The following is an 18,905-nucleotide window of genomic DNA, read 5'->3' on the forward strand; positions in this document are numbered from 1 at the left end:
ACTGGGAGGGTGCTGACCAAAACCACCTCAACAGCGTGAGCCCCGACCAGCAAGAGGGGGAGAGATCCAAGTAGCGAGCCTGTAACCTGTAGCCTGCCGACTGTTACCTCACACCTCACATCCTGCAGCTGAACGTGTATGAGGCCTCAGACACACTGGGGCTTTTACTCCAAACTTTACTGCACCACTTGGCCTGCTGCGTCCCGCTGGTCTCTCCATCGGAACACTCAGCTGACGTTAGCCCCTTTCTCCCTTTCGCAAGCTGATTACAGTGTGACCGCATGTGTTTTTTTTGTTTTTTTGTGGAAGATCACGGATGACTCAAATCAGTTGGTAGGGATGGGAGAAAAAGGGGGGGGATCATGTGACACGGTCAGCAGTGGTTGTCAACAGAAGGACTCCAGGTGTGCACAGTGCAACACAACAATTGGTAAGCGTTGGACTTTCTTAGTCTATGTGAGTCTGCTAAAAAACCTTAAGCTGCCGGTGAAGCCAGTGTGTCTCCACTTGTGTTCAATCAAAGCTCGACATTGCTTTGTTTATCTTGTGATACTCTGCGGAAGACCCCAGGGACGGGAGTGTGGAAAGGTAGTAGAGAGAGATGGAGAAAGTACTGGAAACAGAGAAAAAAAATAAAGGGATTACATAGAGAAAGGGGATACCTCAGTAAAAACCAGAAAGTAGAGAGGTTTTCTTCTTCTTTAGATACGGTGGAGGGACTCACATTTCTTAGTTGTGTCGTTCACCATCACTTATAGCAGTGAGGCGGACATGGATAAAAAGTCCTCCTTCAATTACTGTGTGTCTGTTAGTCCTATCACACAGCTTTTATTATAAAAAGAGGTGAGAGGTTAATCAGCTTTTGGCTTCAGTTTTGGGGCTCGTGTGTAAAAGTCCCCCCCCCCCGGGTCTCCCTGCCCCCCGTGTATGTAACAGACGAGTATAGCAGAGTGTATGTTTACGAGCGCGAGTGCCGGACTTGGCAGGGCCCGAGCGCTACTTCAGTGTCTCACAGTTCATCACAGCGCAATGACTGACTGACTGGGCCCCCGTCTTTCTAGCAGAGTTTACATTGCGTGCGTGCGCACTCCCCTCATACACAACCCCCGAATGTCATCGCTTCTCTTCTCTAAACTTGTCATCGTTTTGGAGTTCCTAAGCTGCCTCCCAGATAATTGTTTAAAATCGGAGATAACGCTCTGTAGCCATTAACCATGTTATGCTCTCTCTCTCTCTCTCTCTCTCTCTCTCCCATCTTGCTCGCCCCCTCTGTGCAGTGGTCCTACGCATTGGAGAAGCCCAACACGGGGAGTGTGTTCAGCTTGGCCTGGTCCGCAGACGGCACACAGCTGGCCGGGGCCTGTGGCAACGGGCAGGTCATCTTTGCCCACGTGGTGGAGCAGCATTGGGAGTGGAAGAACTTTGTGATCACCCTTACCAAGCGGAGAACCATGCAGGTAGAAAGAGAGCCACACACACACACCAACACACTTCTACGTTTACGTTTTGACCTTCAGGAAAGTCAATATAGACGTGTCCAGGGTCTCGGTCACTCATGTCGTTATGAACTGTTAGTTCTGGTGGATGAAACAAAAAGTGGTGCCATAGATGATGTAATACAAATCAATAGCAGAAATACTTTTTGACTAGACAGATGTTGTGTCACGCGGTTATACGCACACACGGGAGGAATCCAGCTTGATTCATTGATTCATTCATTGAGTCTCGGTCCGTCGTATAATTTGTCATTTTTACACGTCAAGGGTTTTCAAACAAACATCACTGAAAATCTGTGTTTCCGTGACGACAACTGATTCTCAAACATTAACATTGCCAAACTTGGTTTATGTCAGCATGACAAGACGTATTGCAATGCCATGGGCAGCCTGTAAAGAGGGGAGTGAATATGCTATGTGGTGAAGCAAATGCTATATATTGAAGTAGGACCCTCCCTGTGTGCCAGTGTGCAGCCCTGCAATGACAATGACCAGCCTGTCTCGCTGCCTCTCTCTCGCTTTGCCATTCTCTACTGTTTATACTCGTGCTGTAGAGTTTTGATGCGGTTAACACACCCAAATATACATATATATACACACACACACCTACAGTTACAAGGTCACACACATACATGTGTGCCTACACAGACATCTTTACCAAGTGGAGGTTGTGTAAACCAAACAAAGTCGGGTCATCAGCCATTTCTTTTTTAGCCTCGCAGGCACTTTTCTGTCTCCCTCCAACCCCCCCCTCCCCTTTTAGCAGTCCCCTTTTCAAAAGTGCACATCTGCCAGTGGTTTGTGAATCAGCCGGCTAAATTTACCACCTTGCGGTCAAATGTTTTTTATTCCTGGTTGTGTTTCATGTAAATGTGGCTTGCAGAAAAGGAAGATTTGTAAAGCTGTAAAAATAACCCCACCTTTCACCTGGTGCTGGAGAAAGCCTTTTCATTCATTTACAGGGAGAGCTGGAGGGAAGTATTTATCCACGCAGGTGAAAAAATGAGTACCAACCAACCCACACTCGCAAGCCTAAAACAGTAGAAACGGCTTCACCCGACCACAGTGGCTCTGCGGACACTTGGACATACTGTAGACTGTTTCCTGTGTACATTGGGAATAAATACTCCTGTGTGTACGTGACTATGTTCAGACCGCCGTTAGGAAAGCCAGCGTCCTCCCTTCATTGTTGGCATGTTGCAATGTGAAAGTGTTTGTCCTGTAGTATAGTGAGTTGATGGCAGCTCATTACTAGAGAGATTTATTCCCCTCTACCCCCCCGCTCCCTCCTGTCCGTTCCGTCTTCTTTCTCAGGTCAGGAATGTGATGAACGATGCATTGGACGTACTCGAGTTCCGAGATCGAGTTATCAAAACCTCCCTGGCATACGGTCACCTTGTGGTCGCCACTTCCCTCCAGTGCTATGTCTACAAGTCGGTAGCCCACTCTTCCTTTGCATGTCCTCTGTGGTCCTCTGTTTTTATATTCACACTGGACTGAACATTCTCATATTATGAATTAATATTTTTTGTTTTTGGATCAGGATCTTGTGCAACAGATGAACAAATCTTTTACACCTGTAGAGCTAATCTTAAGGATAATCTTCACATCCAACTGATACACTGAGATTCCATGCTGTTTAGATTAGATACATATTGTCAAATGTTGTTTTTTTACTAGGATAATGTTATTTGATGACCCTCTGTATATGTTATATGTCCTTTTTACTTTACTTCTCCTTCTCTGCTGTATTTGTGTAGTTAAGTTTGAATTAGTTCTTGATCTATCTGTAGATTTATCACACGTTGACATTGCCTTTTATCTAGTTTTCTTCATAACTTTTTCTGTTCTTGGTCCCGTCTCTCTGGTCTTCTCACCTCCGAACTCATACCAGATTTAGATTTTTGTGTTTACTGTGTGTTTTTGTGCTGTTTACTTGTGCCAGCTCAAGGAACTGGAATACTCCGCTCATCTTTGACCTGAAGGAGGGAACAGTGAGCCTCATCCTGCAAGCAGAGAAGTGAGTCCTTCCATTCCAAGAGCAGTGCAACAAAAGGGAGAAATAGCTGTTGCTTCTCTAATGCTCCAGTGCACCACACTGATCACTCATCAAGCAGCAAACCAAGCATGCACACACACACACACACATTCTGTATACACGGGGGTCTGTGCTCTAGATTAGCTGGCCTTGTCATACACTAAGGCTGAGAGTGAAACCACTGGGGAAAATTGTATTAATATGGAATAGCTCTTGTGCAACACTTAAGTGCAGAGGCCCTGCCACTCAGCATAGGGCTAAATAGGTTATTGGCCATTCTGAAATCACGTTTGAGATTGTTGAGTCCTGCTGAGTAAGTTTGCTTGTGTTAATTGAATAACTGTTAAAGAGTGTTTTTTCATTTATGTGTTATATCTCCTTACTTGTTCCCTCTCGGTGCTGTCCCACTCCACCACAGAGAATATCACAGATCTATACGGTGCTGTTATTGAACTCTCATCTACTGTACTGCCCCGTCTCCCCCCCACCCAGACATTTTCTGCTCGTGGATGGAGCAGGGTTGTATACGTTCTCCTACGAGGGAAGATTGATTTCCTCCCCCAAGTTCCCTGGTATGAGAGCCGACATCCTAAATGCCACGAGTGTTTCCCTAAGTAATGACAGCATCGCCATCCGGGACAAGAGTGATGAAAAAGGTAAGGGGCTTCCTGTCACCTGTTTAATCATGAAGATGAATTGGACTGTGCTTCTGCAGTGTTCTCTTTTTGTTTCTCCTCACCAGTCATCTTTCTCTTCGACGCCCTGACCGGGAAACCCCTTGGCGACGGCAAGCCCCTGACTCACAAGGTGCGTAATCCTTTGATCCCTTAAATCTACCTAATGTGTGTCAAAACCAATGATGTGTAGACACTCGATACTTCGGCAGGGTGACAAATATTTGTCACCCTTGCTGCCCAGCTGTCGTGTTGCTGTTTGTGTGTCCCTTAAAGACGTGTGTGAGTACACTATTTGATTATGCAAATGAGAGACTAATTTTGTTGCATACAGCCCAGTTATCTTTGACATAGGTTAGTTTTTGTGTATCACAGTAATTATTTAAAACTATATTATAGATAAAATTATTGTAGGTTACATAGTTTGGTAAAATATGTTTTAAAATTTGTTCGGACTTTCATTTTAATAGATAAAGCTTAGGGATGAGTATTTTTAATTAAGTAATACAATAGATATTAGGTATAGTGTACTCCTGTGCCAAATAAATACTTTTCAAATGAAAAGTAATTCATATGGATTGTTTTCTCACATTCCTTTTCCCCCTTTTCCTTTCCTGACCTTTCATTGACCGAACATTAACCTTGTCATTGTGTCTCATTACTATATGTAGCTGGAGGTGGTAGAGGTAGCTCTGGACAAGTGTGGCCCATCCACTGAGAGGAAGATTGCCCTGATAGACAAGAACCGTGACCTCTACTTGACCTCCGTGCGTCACCTTGGGCGGGAACCCAAAATCTGCAAAATTGGTGAGACAAGGAGGAGGGAGCTCTCTTGAGAAGATGTGTGTGACTCTCTTCGGATAAACGTGATTATTGTGTGTGTGCTCTGATGTGCAGGTAGCATGGTCCACAGTATGGCTTGGAATGACGCTGCCAACATCCTGTGTGGAATCCAAGACAACCTGTTCACAGTGTGGTACTACCCGAGTGTCGTCTTCACTGACAAGGAACTGCTGCCAAAAACGCTGCTCACAAAGGATGGCAGGTAGACGTGCAGTCATTGTCTCCCAGTTTTATACTATTTATTCATGAACAGTTAATATATTTAAAATTGGAGGCTTCCAGCTCATTCCCGAGGTGCAACACATAGCGCTTAAGGCCCTATTTTTTTGCTGTCAGATTGTACAATGCTTCCTGCCCAAAAGGCCTCAACCTCAGCTTCATTACAGAAGCTGCCATACACTTTCTATGCAGTTTTTTGGCTTGTCTCTCCCTCTGTCAGCGGTTTATGGCTTGCTGTTGTCCAGTTTTACACTTAATCATTTGATTGTGCATGGTCACACTACCTCATTTAAGTTGGTTTTACATATATTACATGTTTTACTTAGGCCCATAAAATAAAGACAGGAACACTTACTTCTTTGCTGGCTTTTCTGTGACAGCAAAACTGTGAGGATGTGGTTACTTGTTAGGGTTGTGCGTGAATGTATGTGTGTGTGCGCGCGTGAACGTATTTTCTCTCTTCAAAGTGAGTTCAGCCGTGCACCCCACGTTCTGGGCTATGTGGGCACCAAGGTGACGTTACGCCAAGGGGACGGTTCACTGGTTTACAGCAGCGTGCCTCCATACCCAGCCCTCCTGCACGAATACAGCACCACTGCACGCTGGGAGGACGCCCTGCGCCTCTGCCGCTTTGCCAAGGTCAGACACAAAACTAGCGCAACGCTATTCACGCGCGTACGTGTGCCAGTGAGAACATTGTTGGGCATTAGTACATCAGATATTTGTATTTGTATACCTATTTGAAATTTTATTCACTCGTTAGATAACCAGACAAAATCACAGTGTCAAGTACTTCTTAGCATTGACTTAAACGTCTTCTATTTTTCATTTGTATTTATATAGTTTATATTGCGATGGTGTGACATATCCTGCGGTCCACGTTCCTGTGTGTGTGTGTGTGTCAATCGCATGCATGTGTGAGAGCGAGACGGGGTCTGAAATGAGAAAGCAGTAGACAGGTTTATGGGACCAGACCAGCAGGTTTTAATTAGCCTTCAATTAGCCTGGTGACACCATTTACCGGATTTAGCCCCCAAAGACCTCACTCGTAAATACACACTCCACTATATGTAAGCGTAAACTCTTCACATGCACACAAACACGCTGCATGCAGTTTTGTTTGTTTCTTCATTTGGGCAATGAACCACAACCCTGGAGAAATGGACAGCTAGTTGAGAGGGTGGGACAAAAGGGACGGACAGAGAGCGAGAGGCACAAGAGTTTTTTCCTCGACCCTCCCCCGTCTACTTCTGGTAAGAGTTTGGTGGCAGCACTGCTTTTCCTAGAATTACAGTAATTGTCAGTAAGCCTTGACAGAATCGAAGTTGACACAGGAAATGGTTTTGAGTCATACACAAAAAAAGGAATGATCTCAGGCGGTGTTATTTGTTGTTTCCATGAACGGTTTCGGATGGTAGCTGCTTGTCTTACTGATGGACACTGATTAAATCGGGGATTCCACAGTGGTGGTTGGAGTGAAATGTTTGCTCAACTGTGATGGGTTCAGATAGCAACAAGATAGAGGAGCAGCAGCAGCTTCTGTCCTCTGTCTATGTACACAGCATTCATTCAGCACAGTTTGTAACTCGTTGAACGTTTGACTGACAAATGCATCTAAAACGCTTTAGATAATAATAATAATATTCATGTGTACATAGCAAAATGGTAAATGTGAAAACACATTCAACAGCTTGAGATACTGTCATTTACAAATCCCCACACCTATAGGACCAATCTCTGTGGGCGTGTCTTGCTGCTATGGCGATGGCCAACAGGGAGCTGACCACAGCGGAGATGGCCTACGCCGCCATTGGGGAGGTAAGAGCGTTAGTTAATCGCCAATTCAATTGATTACAATTTTTGTTTAGGCAGGACATCAACGCAAGCACACTCACATACGCCGTTGCTTTAACTGTAACAATGATTCTGATTGGACCCAGTCACAATCCTCTCCCTCTCCTCTTGTAGTTACCGAGGGTGCAGTACATCAACTTCATAAAGGAGCAGCCATCTAAGGAGTCGTCCTTGGCCCACATCCTGATGTTCAGCGGTCAGATCCAGGAGGCTGAGGCCACACTGTTACAAGCTGGTCTCATCTACCAAGCCATACGAGTCAGCATTGACCTTTTCAACTGGGAAAGGTACATCTCTAACAGAGTTAGTGTGAATGGATGTGAAAGGTTACAGCTGAAAGGAGAGGGAAGGTATTTTGGAGGATTCTGTTACACAGCCTTGCATTCAGAAGGAGGTTGTAGAGAGCGATCTCCGGTGAAGTTCCGGTTTTTGTTAACATGTTGTGTCTGCATCTTGTCATTGTGTGTCTTAGGGCATTGGAGCTGGCGGTTAAACACAAGACACATGTAGACACTGTGCTGGCCTATAGAGGGAAGTTCCTGCAGAAATTTGGCAGGAAGGAGACAAACAAGAGATTCTTGCAGTACGCTGAAGGGGTAAGTTTAGGGCAGCAGGCGGCAATCACACTGAGAGCATTATTTATCAGCTGAGGCCTTTTCTCTGGTGTCCAATCAGAAGAGGCTGCAGAACAAAATAAAATAAAATCCTTTTAAGTTGTTGTTGCCAAGTCTGCTGCCAGTTGTTTAATCTCGCAGCAGTATTGTTGGGGTGATTATTTCTGATAGGATTGCCTCGGTCGGATCAGGAGGGGAAGCGGCATTAATGCATGACACACTTCTCAAGCATCCAATGCAATACTGGCCTTAAGTAATGTGACTTATTTAGATGCTTCCTGGTTTATCAATTTCACCTCATCTAGTTTTTTTTGTCCCTCTACCAGGTCGAGGTTGACTGGGAGAAAATCCAGGCCAAGATCGATATGGAATTGGCTAAAGAGAGGGAGAAAGCTGCGAACACCTCCATGAGAAGCAGCGTGGCCTCCCGGCGTTAACGAAACATCGGCAGAAAGTGATTCCCACGTGTTCTTGACATTTGGTGAACATGAAGTGGTTTGGCTCTGCCTCAAAGTAATGAAAATGTCCATGCTTAAGCTAAAATAGCTACTATTAGTTGAAAGTGTATTAACTTTAAAGACTTTTACACATCAATCTTGTGGCATATAATGTAATAATGTTCAACATTTGTACAACATTGTACATGGCGTTTTGTTACTATGGGTGGATTATTTGGCAAGAGTATCTATCAATACTACTATTTTTCAGCAACAACACTGTTTTGGCCTTTCTGTCATATCGGGTTGTGAATGATTTGAATATGTCAAGTTTTAAGTTGATTTGAAAGGCTCAGTTGTGGATAAATGTATTGCTCTGTTTTTGTCTGTGAGGTTTTTTTGTGTTTTTGTATGGATATATATTTTTACATCTTATGTATTTAAGAATTGTGTAAACACTATAATTAATGTCCGTTAATAAAACTGAGGAAAATACTGTGTACATTCATTCACAATTTTTGCTACTACCTAACTGTTACTGTTACTTCAGACTTTTTTATTGATTTAATGTGGTGATGCTTCACTGGTTTTATACAAAGATCAGAGTATTTGACATGTTTTTTCAGCTTTGCTCTGGCACCAGAGGTATTTCTGGGTGCATGTGTGTTTCAGAGTCCAATATGTGCCTCTCTTTGAGTTATTCTTGTATTTCCTTTTCTGCTGAGGTGTGAAACCAACTGCTTGCCATGCAGCTCCACCCCCTGGCTGGCAGAGGGCCAGTACATCAGCGGACCGTTATATCCTATCCATCTCGCCAAGTGGGACCCAGGTGGGACGAATGAGGGAGAATATCTGTCTCGGGAATCAACAACTGCTCAGCTATGTCAAGATGATGTGGACAGAAAGGGTGCAAATTGATCGGCAAGATCGCTGGAACTGTGAGTGGCCTCAGATGAGACATCACGTCAAATGAGAGACTCTTTTTTTTCTTCTAGCTACTTGCCCGAGGCTCTCCCTGGCTTACCGTTCTGCTCTTATTTTACTCCCTGTATACGCCTTCTTCGGAGCCGATAATGCCTGTGTGAAAAAACACAGTGGGCTAGACCAACGCCATTATTCTATGAAAAGACTTATCAGGTGTCAGGTTTCACATGCATTACCGCTGAGAGAGGCCACACACCCTGAAGAATATAGAGAAATAATAGAAATGAGTGCTATGTTCATACTGGCTCTTTCACTTTACATTGCGTATCGTATCTTAGTAACGTGTGTAGGAAATGTATTTAGATTTCCTGTGTTGTGTTTTCTACACTTTTTAGAATCTGTTTTATCTACTGAACAAAAAACTGACTATAGCATTTCATGTTTTTTTCACGATGCACAAAAGGCCAAATGGATACTTATTAAACTATGTAGCTTAATATTCAATGACTTGCAAGTTCTCATATTGGATTTATGACCCAACAATGCAGCTCTCCTAAAAATACACTTCCAGAATATAATGTAGAATTTATGAGGAGGATAATGCCCATTGATTTGACCTTTTTAGTGGATCCATTCTTTGGTCCAGCGAGCCATAAAACAACTTGGCTCATTGACGCACAATCTGATGTGGTTTGTGAGTGTGTATTTGTGCGTCTCTGTGTATGTTTGTACACATCCATTTGGATTTGTAATGCGGATTTTAGACAAATAAATCACGGTCCTGACCCCTTGCAAGGGGACTATTATGAATGTTTCATGCCGGGAACTGTTGGAGACTGGTCCAGGCCTCTGCCCCCTAAACCCGCTGTTCCAGCTCAGATGTCCACGACGAAGCTGCAAGGGCTATGAAGGAGTGGAGCGCAGCATTTACACCTCTTAAGGTTTTAGTAGCACTCTATATATGACTTCATGCATCTTGGGGTCACACGCTCGACCTCAGTGGGTTTTGAGCATGCATTTAATGCTTTTAAGAGCAAACTCGAGCCACCCGCAAATATCCCTGTGGAAAGGACAAGCCCCAACCATCACGGTCTGGTAGTATTGGATTGCACCAGCCACCATCATACTTAGGACTTCTAGCGTCAGGAACATTAGAGGAGCTCACGCTCTAATAGTCCAATAGCTGAACCGGACGCTAACTGAGGTTGTACTTGTTGTTGTTGGGAACGACAGTCCTTTCGGCAGATGCCTGTTCGTACAGTATTCATTGGTCTTTCTGATTGCAGAGAGTTCATTTAAGGTTGAAGGTCACTGGTTGCTTTACACCTGGTGAGGAAAGAACTATTAACTAGAACTATAAAACATTTTGAAGATATAATCTTACGCTCTGGGAACGAATGGTGGACATTTTTCACATGTGATAATGATTTGCAAGCATTGCTTCAAGTGTGTGCCGGAGAGAGATGTGGCAAACGTGACTTTTTCACCATGCACACAGGTAATGCCGAAGGAAAAGTGACAACGAGGAACGGGCTTTTTTGTAACATGAGGCATTTTAATGGACTGTTCATAGTGAATACACCTTTAGCGTTAATCCAGGTAAACAGACCATTCGGCCCGGTATAATGAGGTGTGTAGTGTCAAATAAAGGGGGTGGGGGGGTTACAGACACAACATTCATAAAATACCTCTATTCTCAGACCACATCTAGCGCACGGCCTTTGTCCCACCCTTGTTTCCAGATGGCCGTCCATTGTATTTTCCCCTCCTTATTTTTATCTTTCGGTCACTTTAGCAGTTTTGATGTTGTTTGACATGCGGATGGGACTGTGTAACCTTACAGTTTAGGGCGTATAAGTATGTCAGCTGTAAAATCTGCCATTGCTTGTACCGAGTTCAGGGTCTGGGAGTCACTGATGCATGTAGCCACAGAAAGGCTCCCAGGATACCCGTATTTAATCATTCCATTTAGCTTTATCAGAAATGGCTCCGGTCACCAGACATTTGTCAGCCCCCACTGGCGTTTTTGTGACTTTGTAAAATACTGGCTTCGTACTGATAAGATATCAAATGCACTGGCTCTAAGAGGGGCTGATAAACACAAATGTGTGCTGCAGAAAGTATTACAATTGATATTCACCCCTTCCCTCCCTCTTTAAGCCCATTTCAGGTTGCTGAGGGGGAAAAAAGAAGATATTCTTCCCTTTTGGATGCAAATGCAATACGGAATAAATAAAAGAGGTCTTGCAGTTGCAGCAGAATACTTAGCATTATGAATAAGAAAAGGACGATACTTTGACAGAAGGAAAACTGTCTCACGGTGCCACTTTAAATCGAGGTGCTTAAGTGAAATTTAATGCGATTGTACCGGAGCCAAATTAGCTGTCCGTCTCACAAAGAGCGTCGATTTCAGCCGCCTTCGCTTTCTTCATAATCTCCTTTACTTAACCCAAGCGGGCATTTGCATACAAAAAGCAAATAATCCGCTATAATCTTACAAAACACGTGCGTTTTCTCAGCCTCCTCCATTATTCTTTACATTCGAGATCGTAATTGCACTTGAGTTGATACCCCTGCCAGATAATTACCCCGATTCTATCCAAATAAGAAGTGCCCATTCTGTCGTATCAGCCCCCCCCCTCCCCTCCGTATCACACCGAGTTCCGACATGTCCGCGGGCCGTGTTGCGGTCCCGACCCCTCCAGGACATCCCGTCTCTGGTCTCCGGCTCGCGCCCTGCCCTGTTCGCCCCTCTCGCCTCCCGACAGCAAGTTGTCGCCGGACCGGTCTCTGTGCATCTCCCGCATGCTCTCCTCGTACGTGGGCAAATTTTTCACCTCCTCGTAAGCGGGCAGGTTCGGAGAGGCGAAGTCCCCCAGGCTGTACTCGGGGTACCGGTCCAGCAGGGAGTCCTGGGACGCCGACGCGTGCCCGTGGAAGAGGGATGGCGCCTCGCTGCCGTCGTGGCGCGGGTTACGGCGTGGCCGCGGGCAGATGATCCGCTGGATGAAGTAGCCCATGGCGAAAAGCAGTCCCAGGATCAGGATGCCCGACAGCTTCCGCGTGAACCAGCCGACGTTGTCGAAGAATATGTGGATGGGCAGCTTGCAGCAGCGCACCGCGGAGCCGCCGCTGCCGTTCCCGGGCGCGGTGAGCGGGCAGCACTGGTCGCCGTCGCCGCACTGGACCTCCCCGCAGTTCCGGACGGCTTGACAAGCGGAGAGCAGGCAGGCCGAGAAAAAGGTGCCAGTGGTCCCGTACACTGTCCCGCCGCTGCCCGGCACACGGGACGTCATTTCTGGATCTCCCCGGGGGCGGAAAGTGCGCGTCACGTCGCTCGTTCCTGCTATGATGTAATTTGAATTCTCCGTCCAGGTGTTACAGGTCGGCCTTTGTTTGTTCCCAGCTGTGTTCCGTTATAGGCCGATCTCATCTCACAGCCGCTGCAGGGCGCAGCCGACCGCAGGTGCCTGTTCGCCGGGGATGACCCGTCTGCTGCAGTGTGGGCGATCGGACTGGAGCCACATCAGCGACGAGAAGGGAGTAGTAGAGAATCATGAATAATCTCACGTCGTTATTAGATGAAGGCATTGTGGTCATTAGCTCCTCGCATCAGTGCGTCCCACAGCTATGGTCCCCATCATTTGGTCACAAGCTTACCTCAACTGTGGGTCTCAACTCCACCTTCTCCGTGTCAACAACTGTGTCTCTTGATGATGCTAATACGATGATGGCTGTAGATACCCGGCGTTTATATTCTGTTGGGAAAGCTGTATAGAGGGGGTGACAACCAACAAATCTGAATCTTCACGTCCCTGTTGTCCCAATTGTGGAGTGAGATCCTTTACTGTATAAGCCACAATGCTGCAATAGAGAACTGCTTTATTACAACAAGTTGAAAACGTAAAAAGAAACAAAAATAGTTGATAGAATAGTAGATTCTAGCCTAATTACTCATAGTCATGTGTACAGTAGGGAGCATTCTACTGTTGCAGTTGTTTTGGGGTGGAGCTACCATAGTTCAATCTGAAACAGTACCTGATATTATTTTATAATTTTTTTGTTTCTCTGTATTCTTTTGCCACAAATAAGTCAAATGTGTGCATAGTACTCGAGTAAATCAAGGATCCCTACAAGTCCTTTGCCCTGAAATGGCACTAATAGATACATCCTTCATTAAAAAGGTGTGGGTTGTACTTTCAAAGCCTCATGTCCCTGGATTTTAAAGGGAGTGAATGGACATACAAACAGAACAATGGAGACTTTATCTTGTTATGTTAAAAATAAAATATTTTTCTCAAATCCTCATGGTGTGAAATCTGAGAGGGATCCTCAGAAACATTTAAGCTCCTCCTGTGTTCATAATACTCTTTATCACTAGTGTCAGTCTGTATTTCTTTCTTTCCTTAACACGGCCTAATGCACAATACACAAAATGTAATTACTGGAGCATCATGACGTGAATTTCAGTGGAAGGTTAACATCATGCAACCCAATTCATGCAGCATCGTATTTCTTTCTGTAATCTGCCTCGATTAGGGAAACATGATCTCAGGGCACTTTTCTAACCAAATAAACAAATACACAATCAATAGTCTGTGGACAGTGGCTCTGAAAGCAAGTCCTTTCAGTTCCTTTGTTTTTCGAGGGCTTTCCCAGCACTTCTGCCCATTCCGCTGAGCGATAGTGGAATCTTATTGACCTACTGCTATTTTTGATCACAGCTTAAGATTCCTGGAAAGTGGAAAAATACTCCACATAAACTTGAGAGCATTTGGCTTTTTAATCACATCCAAATCTAACCACATCTATACCCTTACTCTTTCTATTTCTACTCTTCAGCACTCTTTCTAACCCACCCGTTCTGGCTCCTTTTCCCTTTATTCACTGAAACCCACCACAGATCGCTGTTCTTATGTGAGTGAGTAAGATTGATGGACATTTTCATCCTTTTCCCCCCCCCTCCTTCTCTTAATCTATCAATGAGCAGCTTTTAGCGAACCCATCATATTATGAACGGATACTACTATGTTACTATTATTATTATTATTATAGGATCCTGCTGTTTGGAGAACACTTATGACTAAATTGAACAACACAAAAGGCAACTTTGCTTCTGTTTTGACAATTTAATTTAAAGAAGGCAACCCCTCGTATGGCTAACAACGCGATGATTAATGTGCTCTGCTGTATGCTTCCATTATTCCGGTACAAAGGTCTCTTGTGGTGTTCCTTATTAATTCATTTTTATGGAGTCCATTAGTCCCGCGCATTGATGAATGGCAGCGTTCATTTTCATGTTGATGTGTTGATGTGCGCACCGCCCAACTGTCAATGCCACGGTTATCACGTTGGCATTAATAATGAAACAAACAGCGCCTTGTCGAGCCTCGGGCTTTATTAATGGACACGCGGATGATTCTTGGTTTGTTTGTACCAGAGCAGAAGTCACACCCTCGGGGGTTAGTGTGCTTAAACCAACTTCAGCCTCTGCAGCTTTTTAAAAAATGTTTTTATTGTATTTTAGGAAACAATCTGGTCTTTTCGTGATCTGGAACAGTGTTTAGTACCACAGCACATATAATACCAGTCAAATGTTTGCACACATTGTCTCATTCAATTCAAAGTGTGTCCAAACTTTTGACGGGCACTGTACATCTGCTCTGTTGTGCAAGTATGTGTAAGCACAGTTGTGTCGGAATTTGCAGACTATGGGGGATTCATCTACAGCTATTGGCTCGTTCAATTTGTGTGTTTGTGTAAAACTATCCGTGCGGTTCCAAGCCCAGAATCAAAGGATACTTGTGTGGGTTTCATCGGTGCCTTCGTCTTCCCATCAGCTTGAACTGTAATAAAAAGTAGGGTCTGCAGTCGGTGTAGATTGTGTGAATTCAGAAAGTCCCACACCACAGCTATTTCACACCCACGTACTTCCTCTAATCTTATCGCTCTGCTGGCTCCGTCTGCTTCAAGTGTACACCATTGTGTGTCTGTTGAGAGTACAATACTATATTTTTTAGTTTCAGTTTGTTTGTGTCAGTGTCTTAGTGACATTTTTCTCCCCCTTTTTTCCCCCAGGACTATATGCATTCGAATGGGACGAGGCAAATGGAAGCGGGAAGAGATCACATGATGTCACAGGCAAACACTCCGCATCCTCACCTGAGCAAGCGTAGATGTGGACGCATCTAGAAAATGTGTCACAATGAAAGAGTTCACCTCTTCTACCTTTACGTCGCTTGTTCTCCCAGCATGGAGTTTTTGGCTTGGAGTGGGATCTAAATCATCCTGACTCCCTTTGAGGAGAACCCCCCCCTCCCTCTTTACTTAACAGAAGGGAGAGGGGTAAAATCCCCTTTCTGTCTCAAGGGGAATTGCTCTCCGTGCTTTTAATACATCCAATGAGTTGGGAGATTTGTGCTGAGCTGGTGTTTTAGACTTAGTGAATAACTGGAAATAGCTGCCTTACAGGCCCTAATACGCTGCAATCATTTAGACAGGTTTGATGGATGTAGCACTAAGTGATTTGACTCAGCATTGCTACTTTCTGTTTAAATGGGATCTTCATGTGGCCATGACTGCCACAGACGTCACCAACCCAAGATCTCCATCTTTTACTCTCGGTGTGAAATGACATTCGGTAAGCTGTTGATTTGGGGAACAGGATTTTACTCTTTGTGAGGCGAGGAGCTGCTTTTCCGTCGTGTTAAACTTTGCGATATGATGCAGCTGATTCACAATGTGCGTACACTATTGCAGTGACCACTTTCTATTCTCCTGCCTGTTTGCATTTCAGAAGAACCTAATGTACACACTCGAGAAACCAGAGAGAGGTGAGTGTGGAGCGTCAGAACACACACAGCGTTTCCTAGGTTGCCAAAAGCCCCCAACTAACCCCCCCAAAAGACAACCTCTTTTTCCTCTTTAAGGTAACCCTTCAACCGACACCGCGCCCCCGATGACTCAGTTACAGAGACTAACACACACACACACACACACACACACAAACCGGATAGACACCTTAAGGTTAAATATAGGATAAAGTTTTCCCATTCCCACATGTTTTGAGTGTAGGCGGAGGGCAGGGGATTTTTGACCCCCCCCCTACCACCCCCGACTCCGCACCACTGCGCTGAGTCACTCCGAATGTAGGCGGTGGGAGGGGTCGGGCCCTCAGTCGCGTCCCTCATATCAAACTCCCATGTGACATCCCAGGATTTCGCTCTTCCGTGACCATTGAACGCACAGGGTCCGCCCCCTGGGGCGGTGTGCTGGGTAATATGGAATCAACAAAGTGGAGGGGTGGGAAAAAAAAACAACGGGGTCATGACACGCCATGCAACCTACAGAAAACGATGTGTGTTATGGAGCACTGTGGTGGAGGGTTTAGATGGGCAGGCATAGGCCGGTGCCAAGCAAGACGGGGGGGGGGGGGGGGGGGGGGGGGTAGTCAGCTCGGTCCTATGAGACCATGCAGACACTGTATTCATTTTTGATTCCCTTTATTGCCTAAATGATGGTCTCCGTTCCTCTGTTTCGCTCGCCATCTAGTTATATTCATGTCGAGAGACAGGAAATCTGTGATTAAGCGAAAATGCACAACAATTACAGTCAATCCCCTCTGGTAAAAGGGAGAACAATGAAAGAGACCCGGATCTTAAGACTGTGTAGGTGTTAAAGACATACAAGGGACAGATGTTCCTAACATCTAGGGAAAGACACGATTCACACATGTTTTTTCGGCTCTAACTCTGACTTTTTTTCCACAATGAATGGATACCAAAAACAACTATATTTGAAGGCGTTAGTGAAATATCATTATGAGTAGCGTGCTCAAGTGAGCATTCAGCGCAAAGCACCCTTTTTATCATTTTTGCTAGCAGGGCTCTTGTTTGATTCCACATTATTTTCTTAATCACACGAGCTATGACACTATACCTCAAAGACTTTGAATGTATATTTTAAGGAAATGTTATCCACATCAGAAGGGTAAAATGTCAAACGCCTCAGAGGGTGTCTTGGCTTTATTTTCTCATCTAAATCATTGCGAAAATAGAGAACAAAAGAAGTGCAAACTATGTGGGTCAGGTGAAAATAAATACCCAAGAAACTCATAAAACATCTCAACCCAAGTGGGAAAAAAGACACGGATCAAGGGGACTGCTAAAAGCGGATGAAATCAAAATAAAACTCGTAACGAAAATGAGATTCAAGGGATTTGGAGACATTTCGGTCCCACGCCATTTGCGTTTGAGTTCAAGTCCTAGAGTTGTGCGCCGTAAAATCCACTTACACTTTACGAAACATTCTTCCTTTGTTGATCCAAAACCATGTTACACTGCTCTACTTTTGTTATTCCATATAGAGACTTTATCCCTATTGATTGCAGGAGAGAATTTGATCGAACTGCCAACTCGTAGGTCCATGCATTACACATCACGCTGTTCTACGGGATAGGGTTGCTTCTGACATCTCTCCCCATGGACAATCTCCAGAGCCTCTCTGCCATTTTGTCAATGCAAAGGTGTTGCTCACCTCTCTGCAGCTCTCTTCATGCAGGGCGGCAGCAGCTCTTTTGTTACACCGTATGACTGTGATAGCAATTGAAAAGACATTATGTTCCTCATCTCCAGAGTAAGAGGACACCTTTAGCCCGTGTGCCTGTGTGAATACCTGTGTGTTGTAACGGAAAGGTTTGAGCACGGAGGCTATGGGTTTTCTCCCCGCGTTGCCGAGCGTCAAAACACGTGTGTTACTTATTTTGAGTGTGTGTGTGTGAGGGATACTGAGTGTGCACAGGGCTCATATTAAGCCTCTGGGGTGTGTGAAATCATCTTTTCCAAACAGGTTGGTCGATTGGTAAAGAAGTAAAAATCCCTGTCATAACACACACACACACACACACACACACACACACACACAATGAACAACTGTTTTAACTGAGCCACACAGTATGGGAAAAATCATGTCAGTTGTTTCTTTTGATAAAGACCTTTATTTATAGCTGTTTTTTAAAATGTGTTTAAAGTATACTTAAGCTTTGATGAACATTGTTGATGTTGACTGGAAAGTCTGAACCCAAATTTAATTTTTTTTTTAGAATTAAGAAAGTGACTTTGGATATTTCCGTGACTTTTCCACTTGCGCCAACAGAAGGTCCCTGTGGTCTCCTGGTTGGATTGGCATAACATTTTACATATATTCATGGCTCCCAGTGGATGAATCCAAATGTTTAACCACATGACAATCACAGTTGGGTTTTGGGGGAAAATGTCTCCGCAGTTGTTTGTCATGGAATTTATTCCAGAAATCTCAGTTCCCCTCAATTTGAATTGTACCTTTGGTGGTTTCTTAACTTTGACTGTATCCTCACAAAAATGTTTACGTGTCCACTACTTTGGTAAATGACCAAATACCCGAAGACATTCATGGGCTCCTTATCGAAACGTAAGCACACTATATAGTAATTCCTATAGTCTGCTGCCTCACCGGCTTCACACAGCAGTTACTATGGTGGTAGTTGTAGTTGTGTTAAACATGATTGATTACTAAGGTCAAGTCTTCTAAACTCTTTGTCTCAGGTCAAGTCTAATCTAATCAGGCCGTTACGCTTCAAGGAAGAAGATCCCAAATATGTTGCAACTTAAGTCCAAATAAATTCTAAGTTTCATGTCTCAAGCCCCCATCAGCTCTTAAAATGTACTTTTTGAAAAACTCCTTCCCTTCTTTCCTGAACCAATCCTGAACCGTGTCATCTCTCCTCTCCTCCTGACCTTCCTCACATCCTTTTCTATTTTCCCTCCTCT

General features: G+C 44.5%; 1 protein-coding gene across 1 annotated transcript in view; it reads left to right on the forward strand.

The window, feature by feature from the left end:
• Positions 1 to 9,894, forward strand: part of ift80 (intraflagellar transport 80 homolog (Chlamydomonas)) — a 29,000-nt gene extending 19,106 nt beyond the window's left edge. Inside the window, exons 7-19 of the mRNA XM_037467839.2 lie at positions 1,278 to 1,457; positions 2,811 to 2,929; positions 3,442 to 3,516; positions 4,027 to 4,190; positions 4,277 to 4,341; positions 4,880 to 5,015; positions 5,106 to 5,253; positions 5,738 to 5,909; positions 6,999 to 7,088; positions 7,239 to 7,411; positions 7,597 to 7,720; positions 8,065 to 8,192; positions 8,901 to 9,894. Coding sequence (XP_037323736.2) covers positions 1,278 to 1,457; positions 2,811 to 2,929; positions 3,442 to 3,516; positions 4,027 to 4,190; positions 4,277 to 4,341; positions 4,880 to 5,015; positions 5,106 to 5,253; positions 5,738 to 5,909; positions 6,999 to 7,088; positions 7,239 to 7,411; positions 7,597 to 7,720; positions 8,065 to 8,175 — 1,557 coding nt within the window. The 3' untranslated portion in view covers positions 8,176 to 8,192; positions 8,901 to 9,894. The remainder of the gene's footprint in view (positions 1 to 1,277; positions 1,458 to 2,810; positions 2,930 to 3,441; positions 3,517 to 4,026; positions 4,191 to 4,276; positions 4,342 to 4,879; positions 5,016 to 5,105; positions 5,254 to 5,737; positions 5,910 to 6,998; positions 7,089 to 7,238; positions 7,412 to 7,596; positions 7,721 to 8,064; positions 8,193 to 8,900) is intronic.
• Positions 9,895 to 18,905: the final 9,011 nt, after the last annotated feature.

This window comes from Pungitius pungitius, chromosome 3 (assembly GCF_949316345.1).
Source record: "Pungitius pungitius chromosome 3, fPunPun2.1, whole genome shotgun sequence".
Lineage (NCBI taxonomy): Eukaryota > Metazoa > Chordata > Actinopteri > Perciformes > Gasterosteidae > Pungitius > Pungitius pungitius.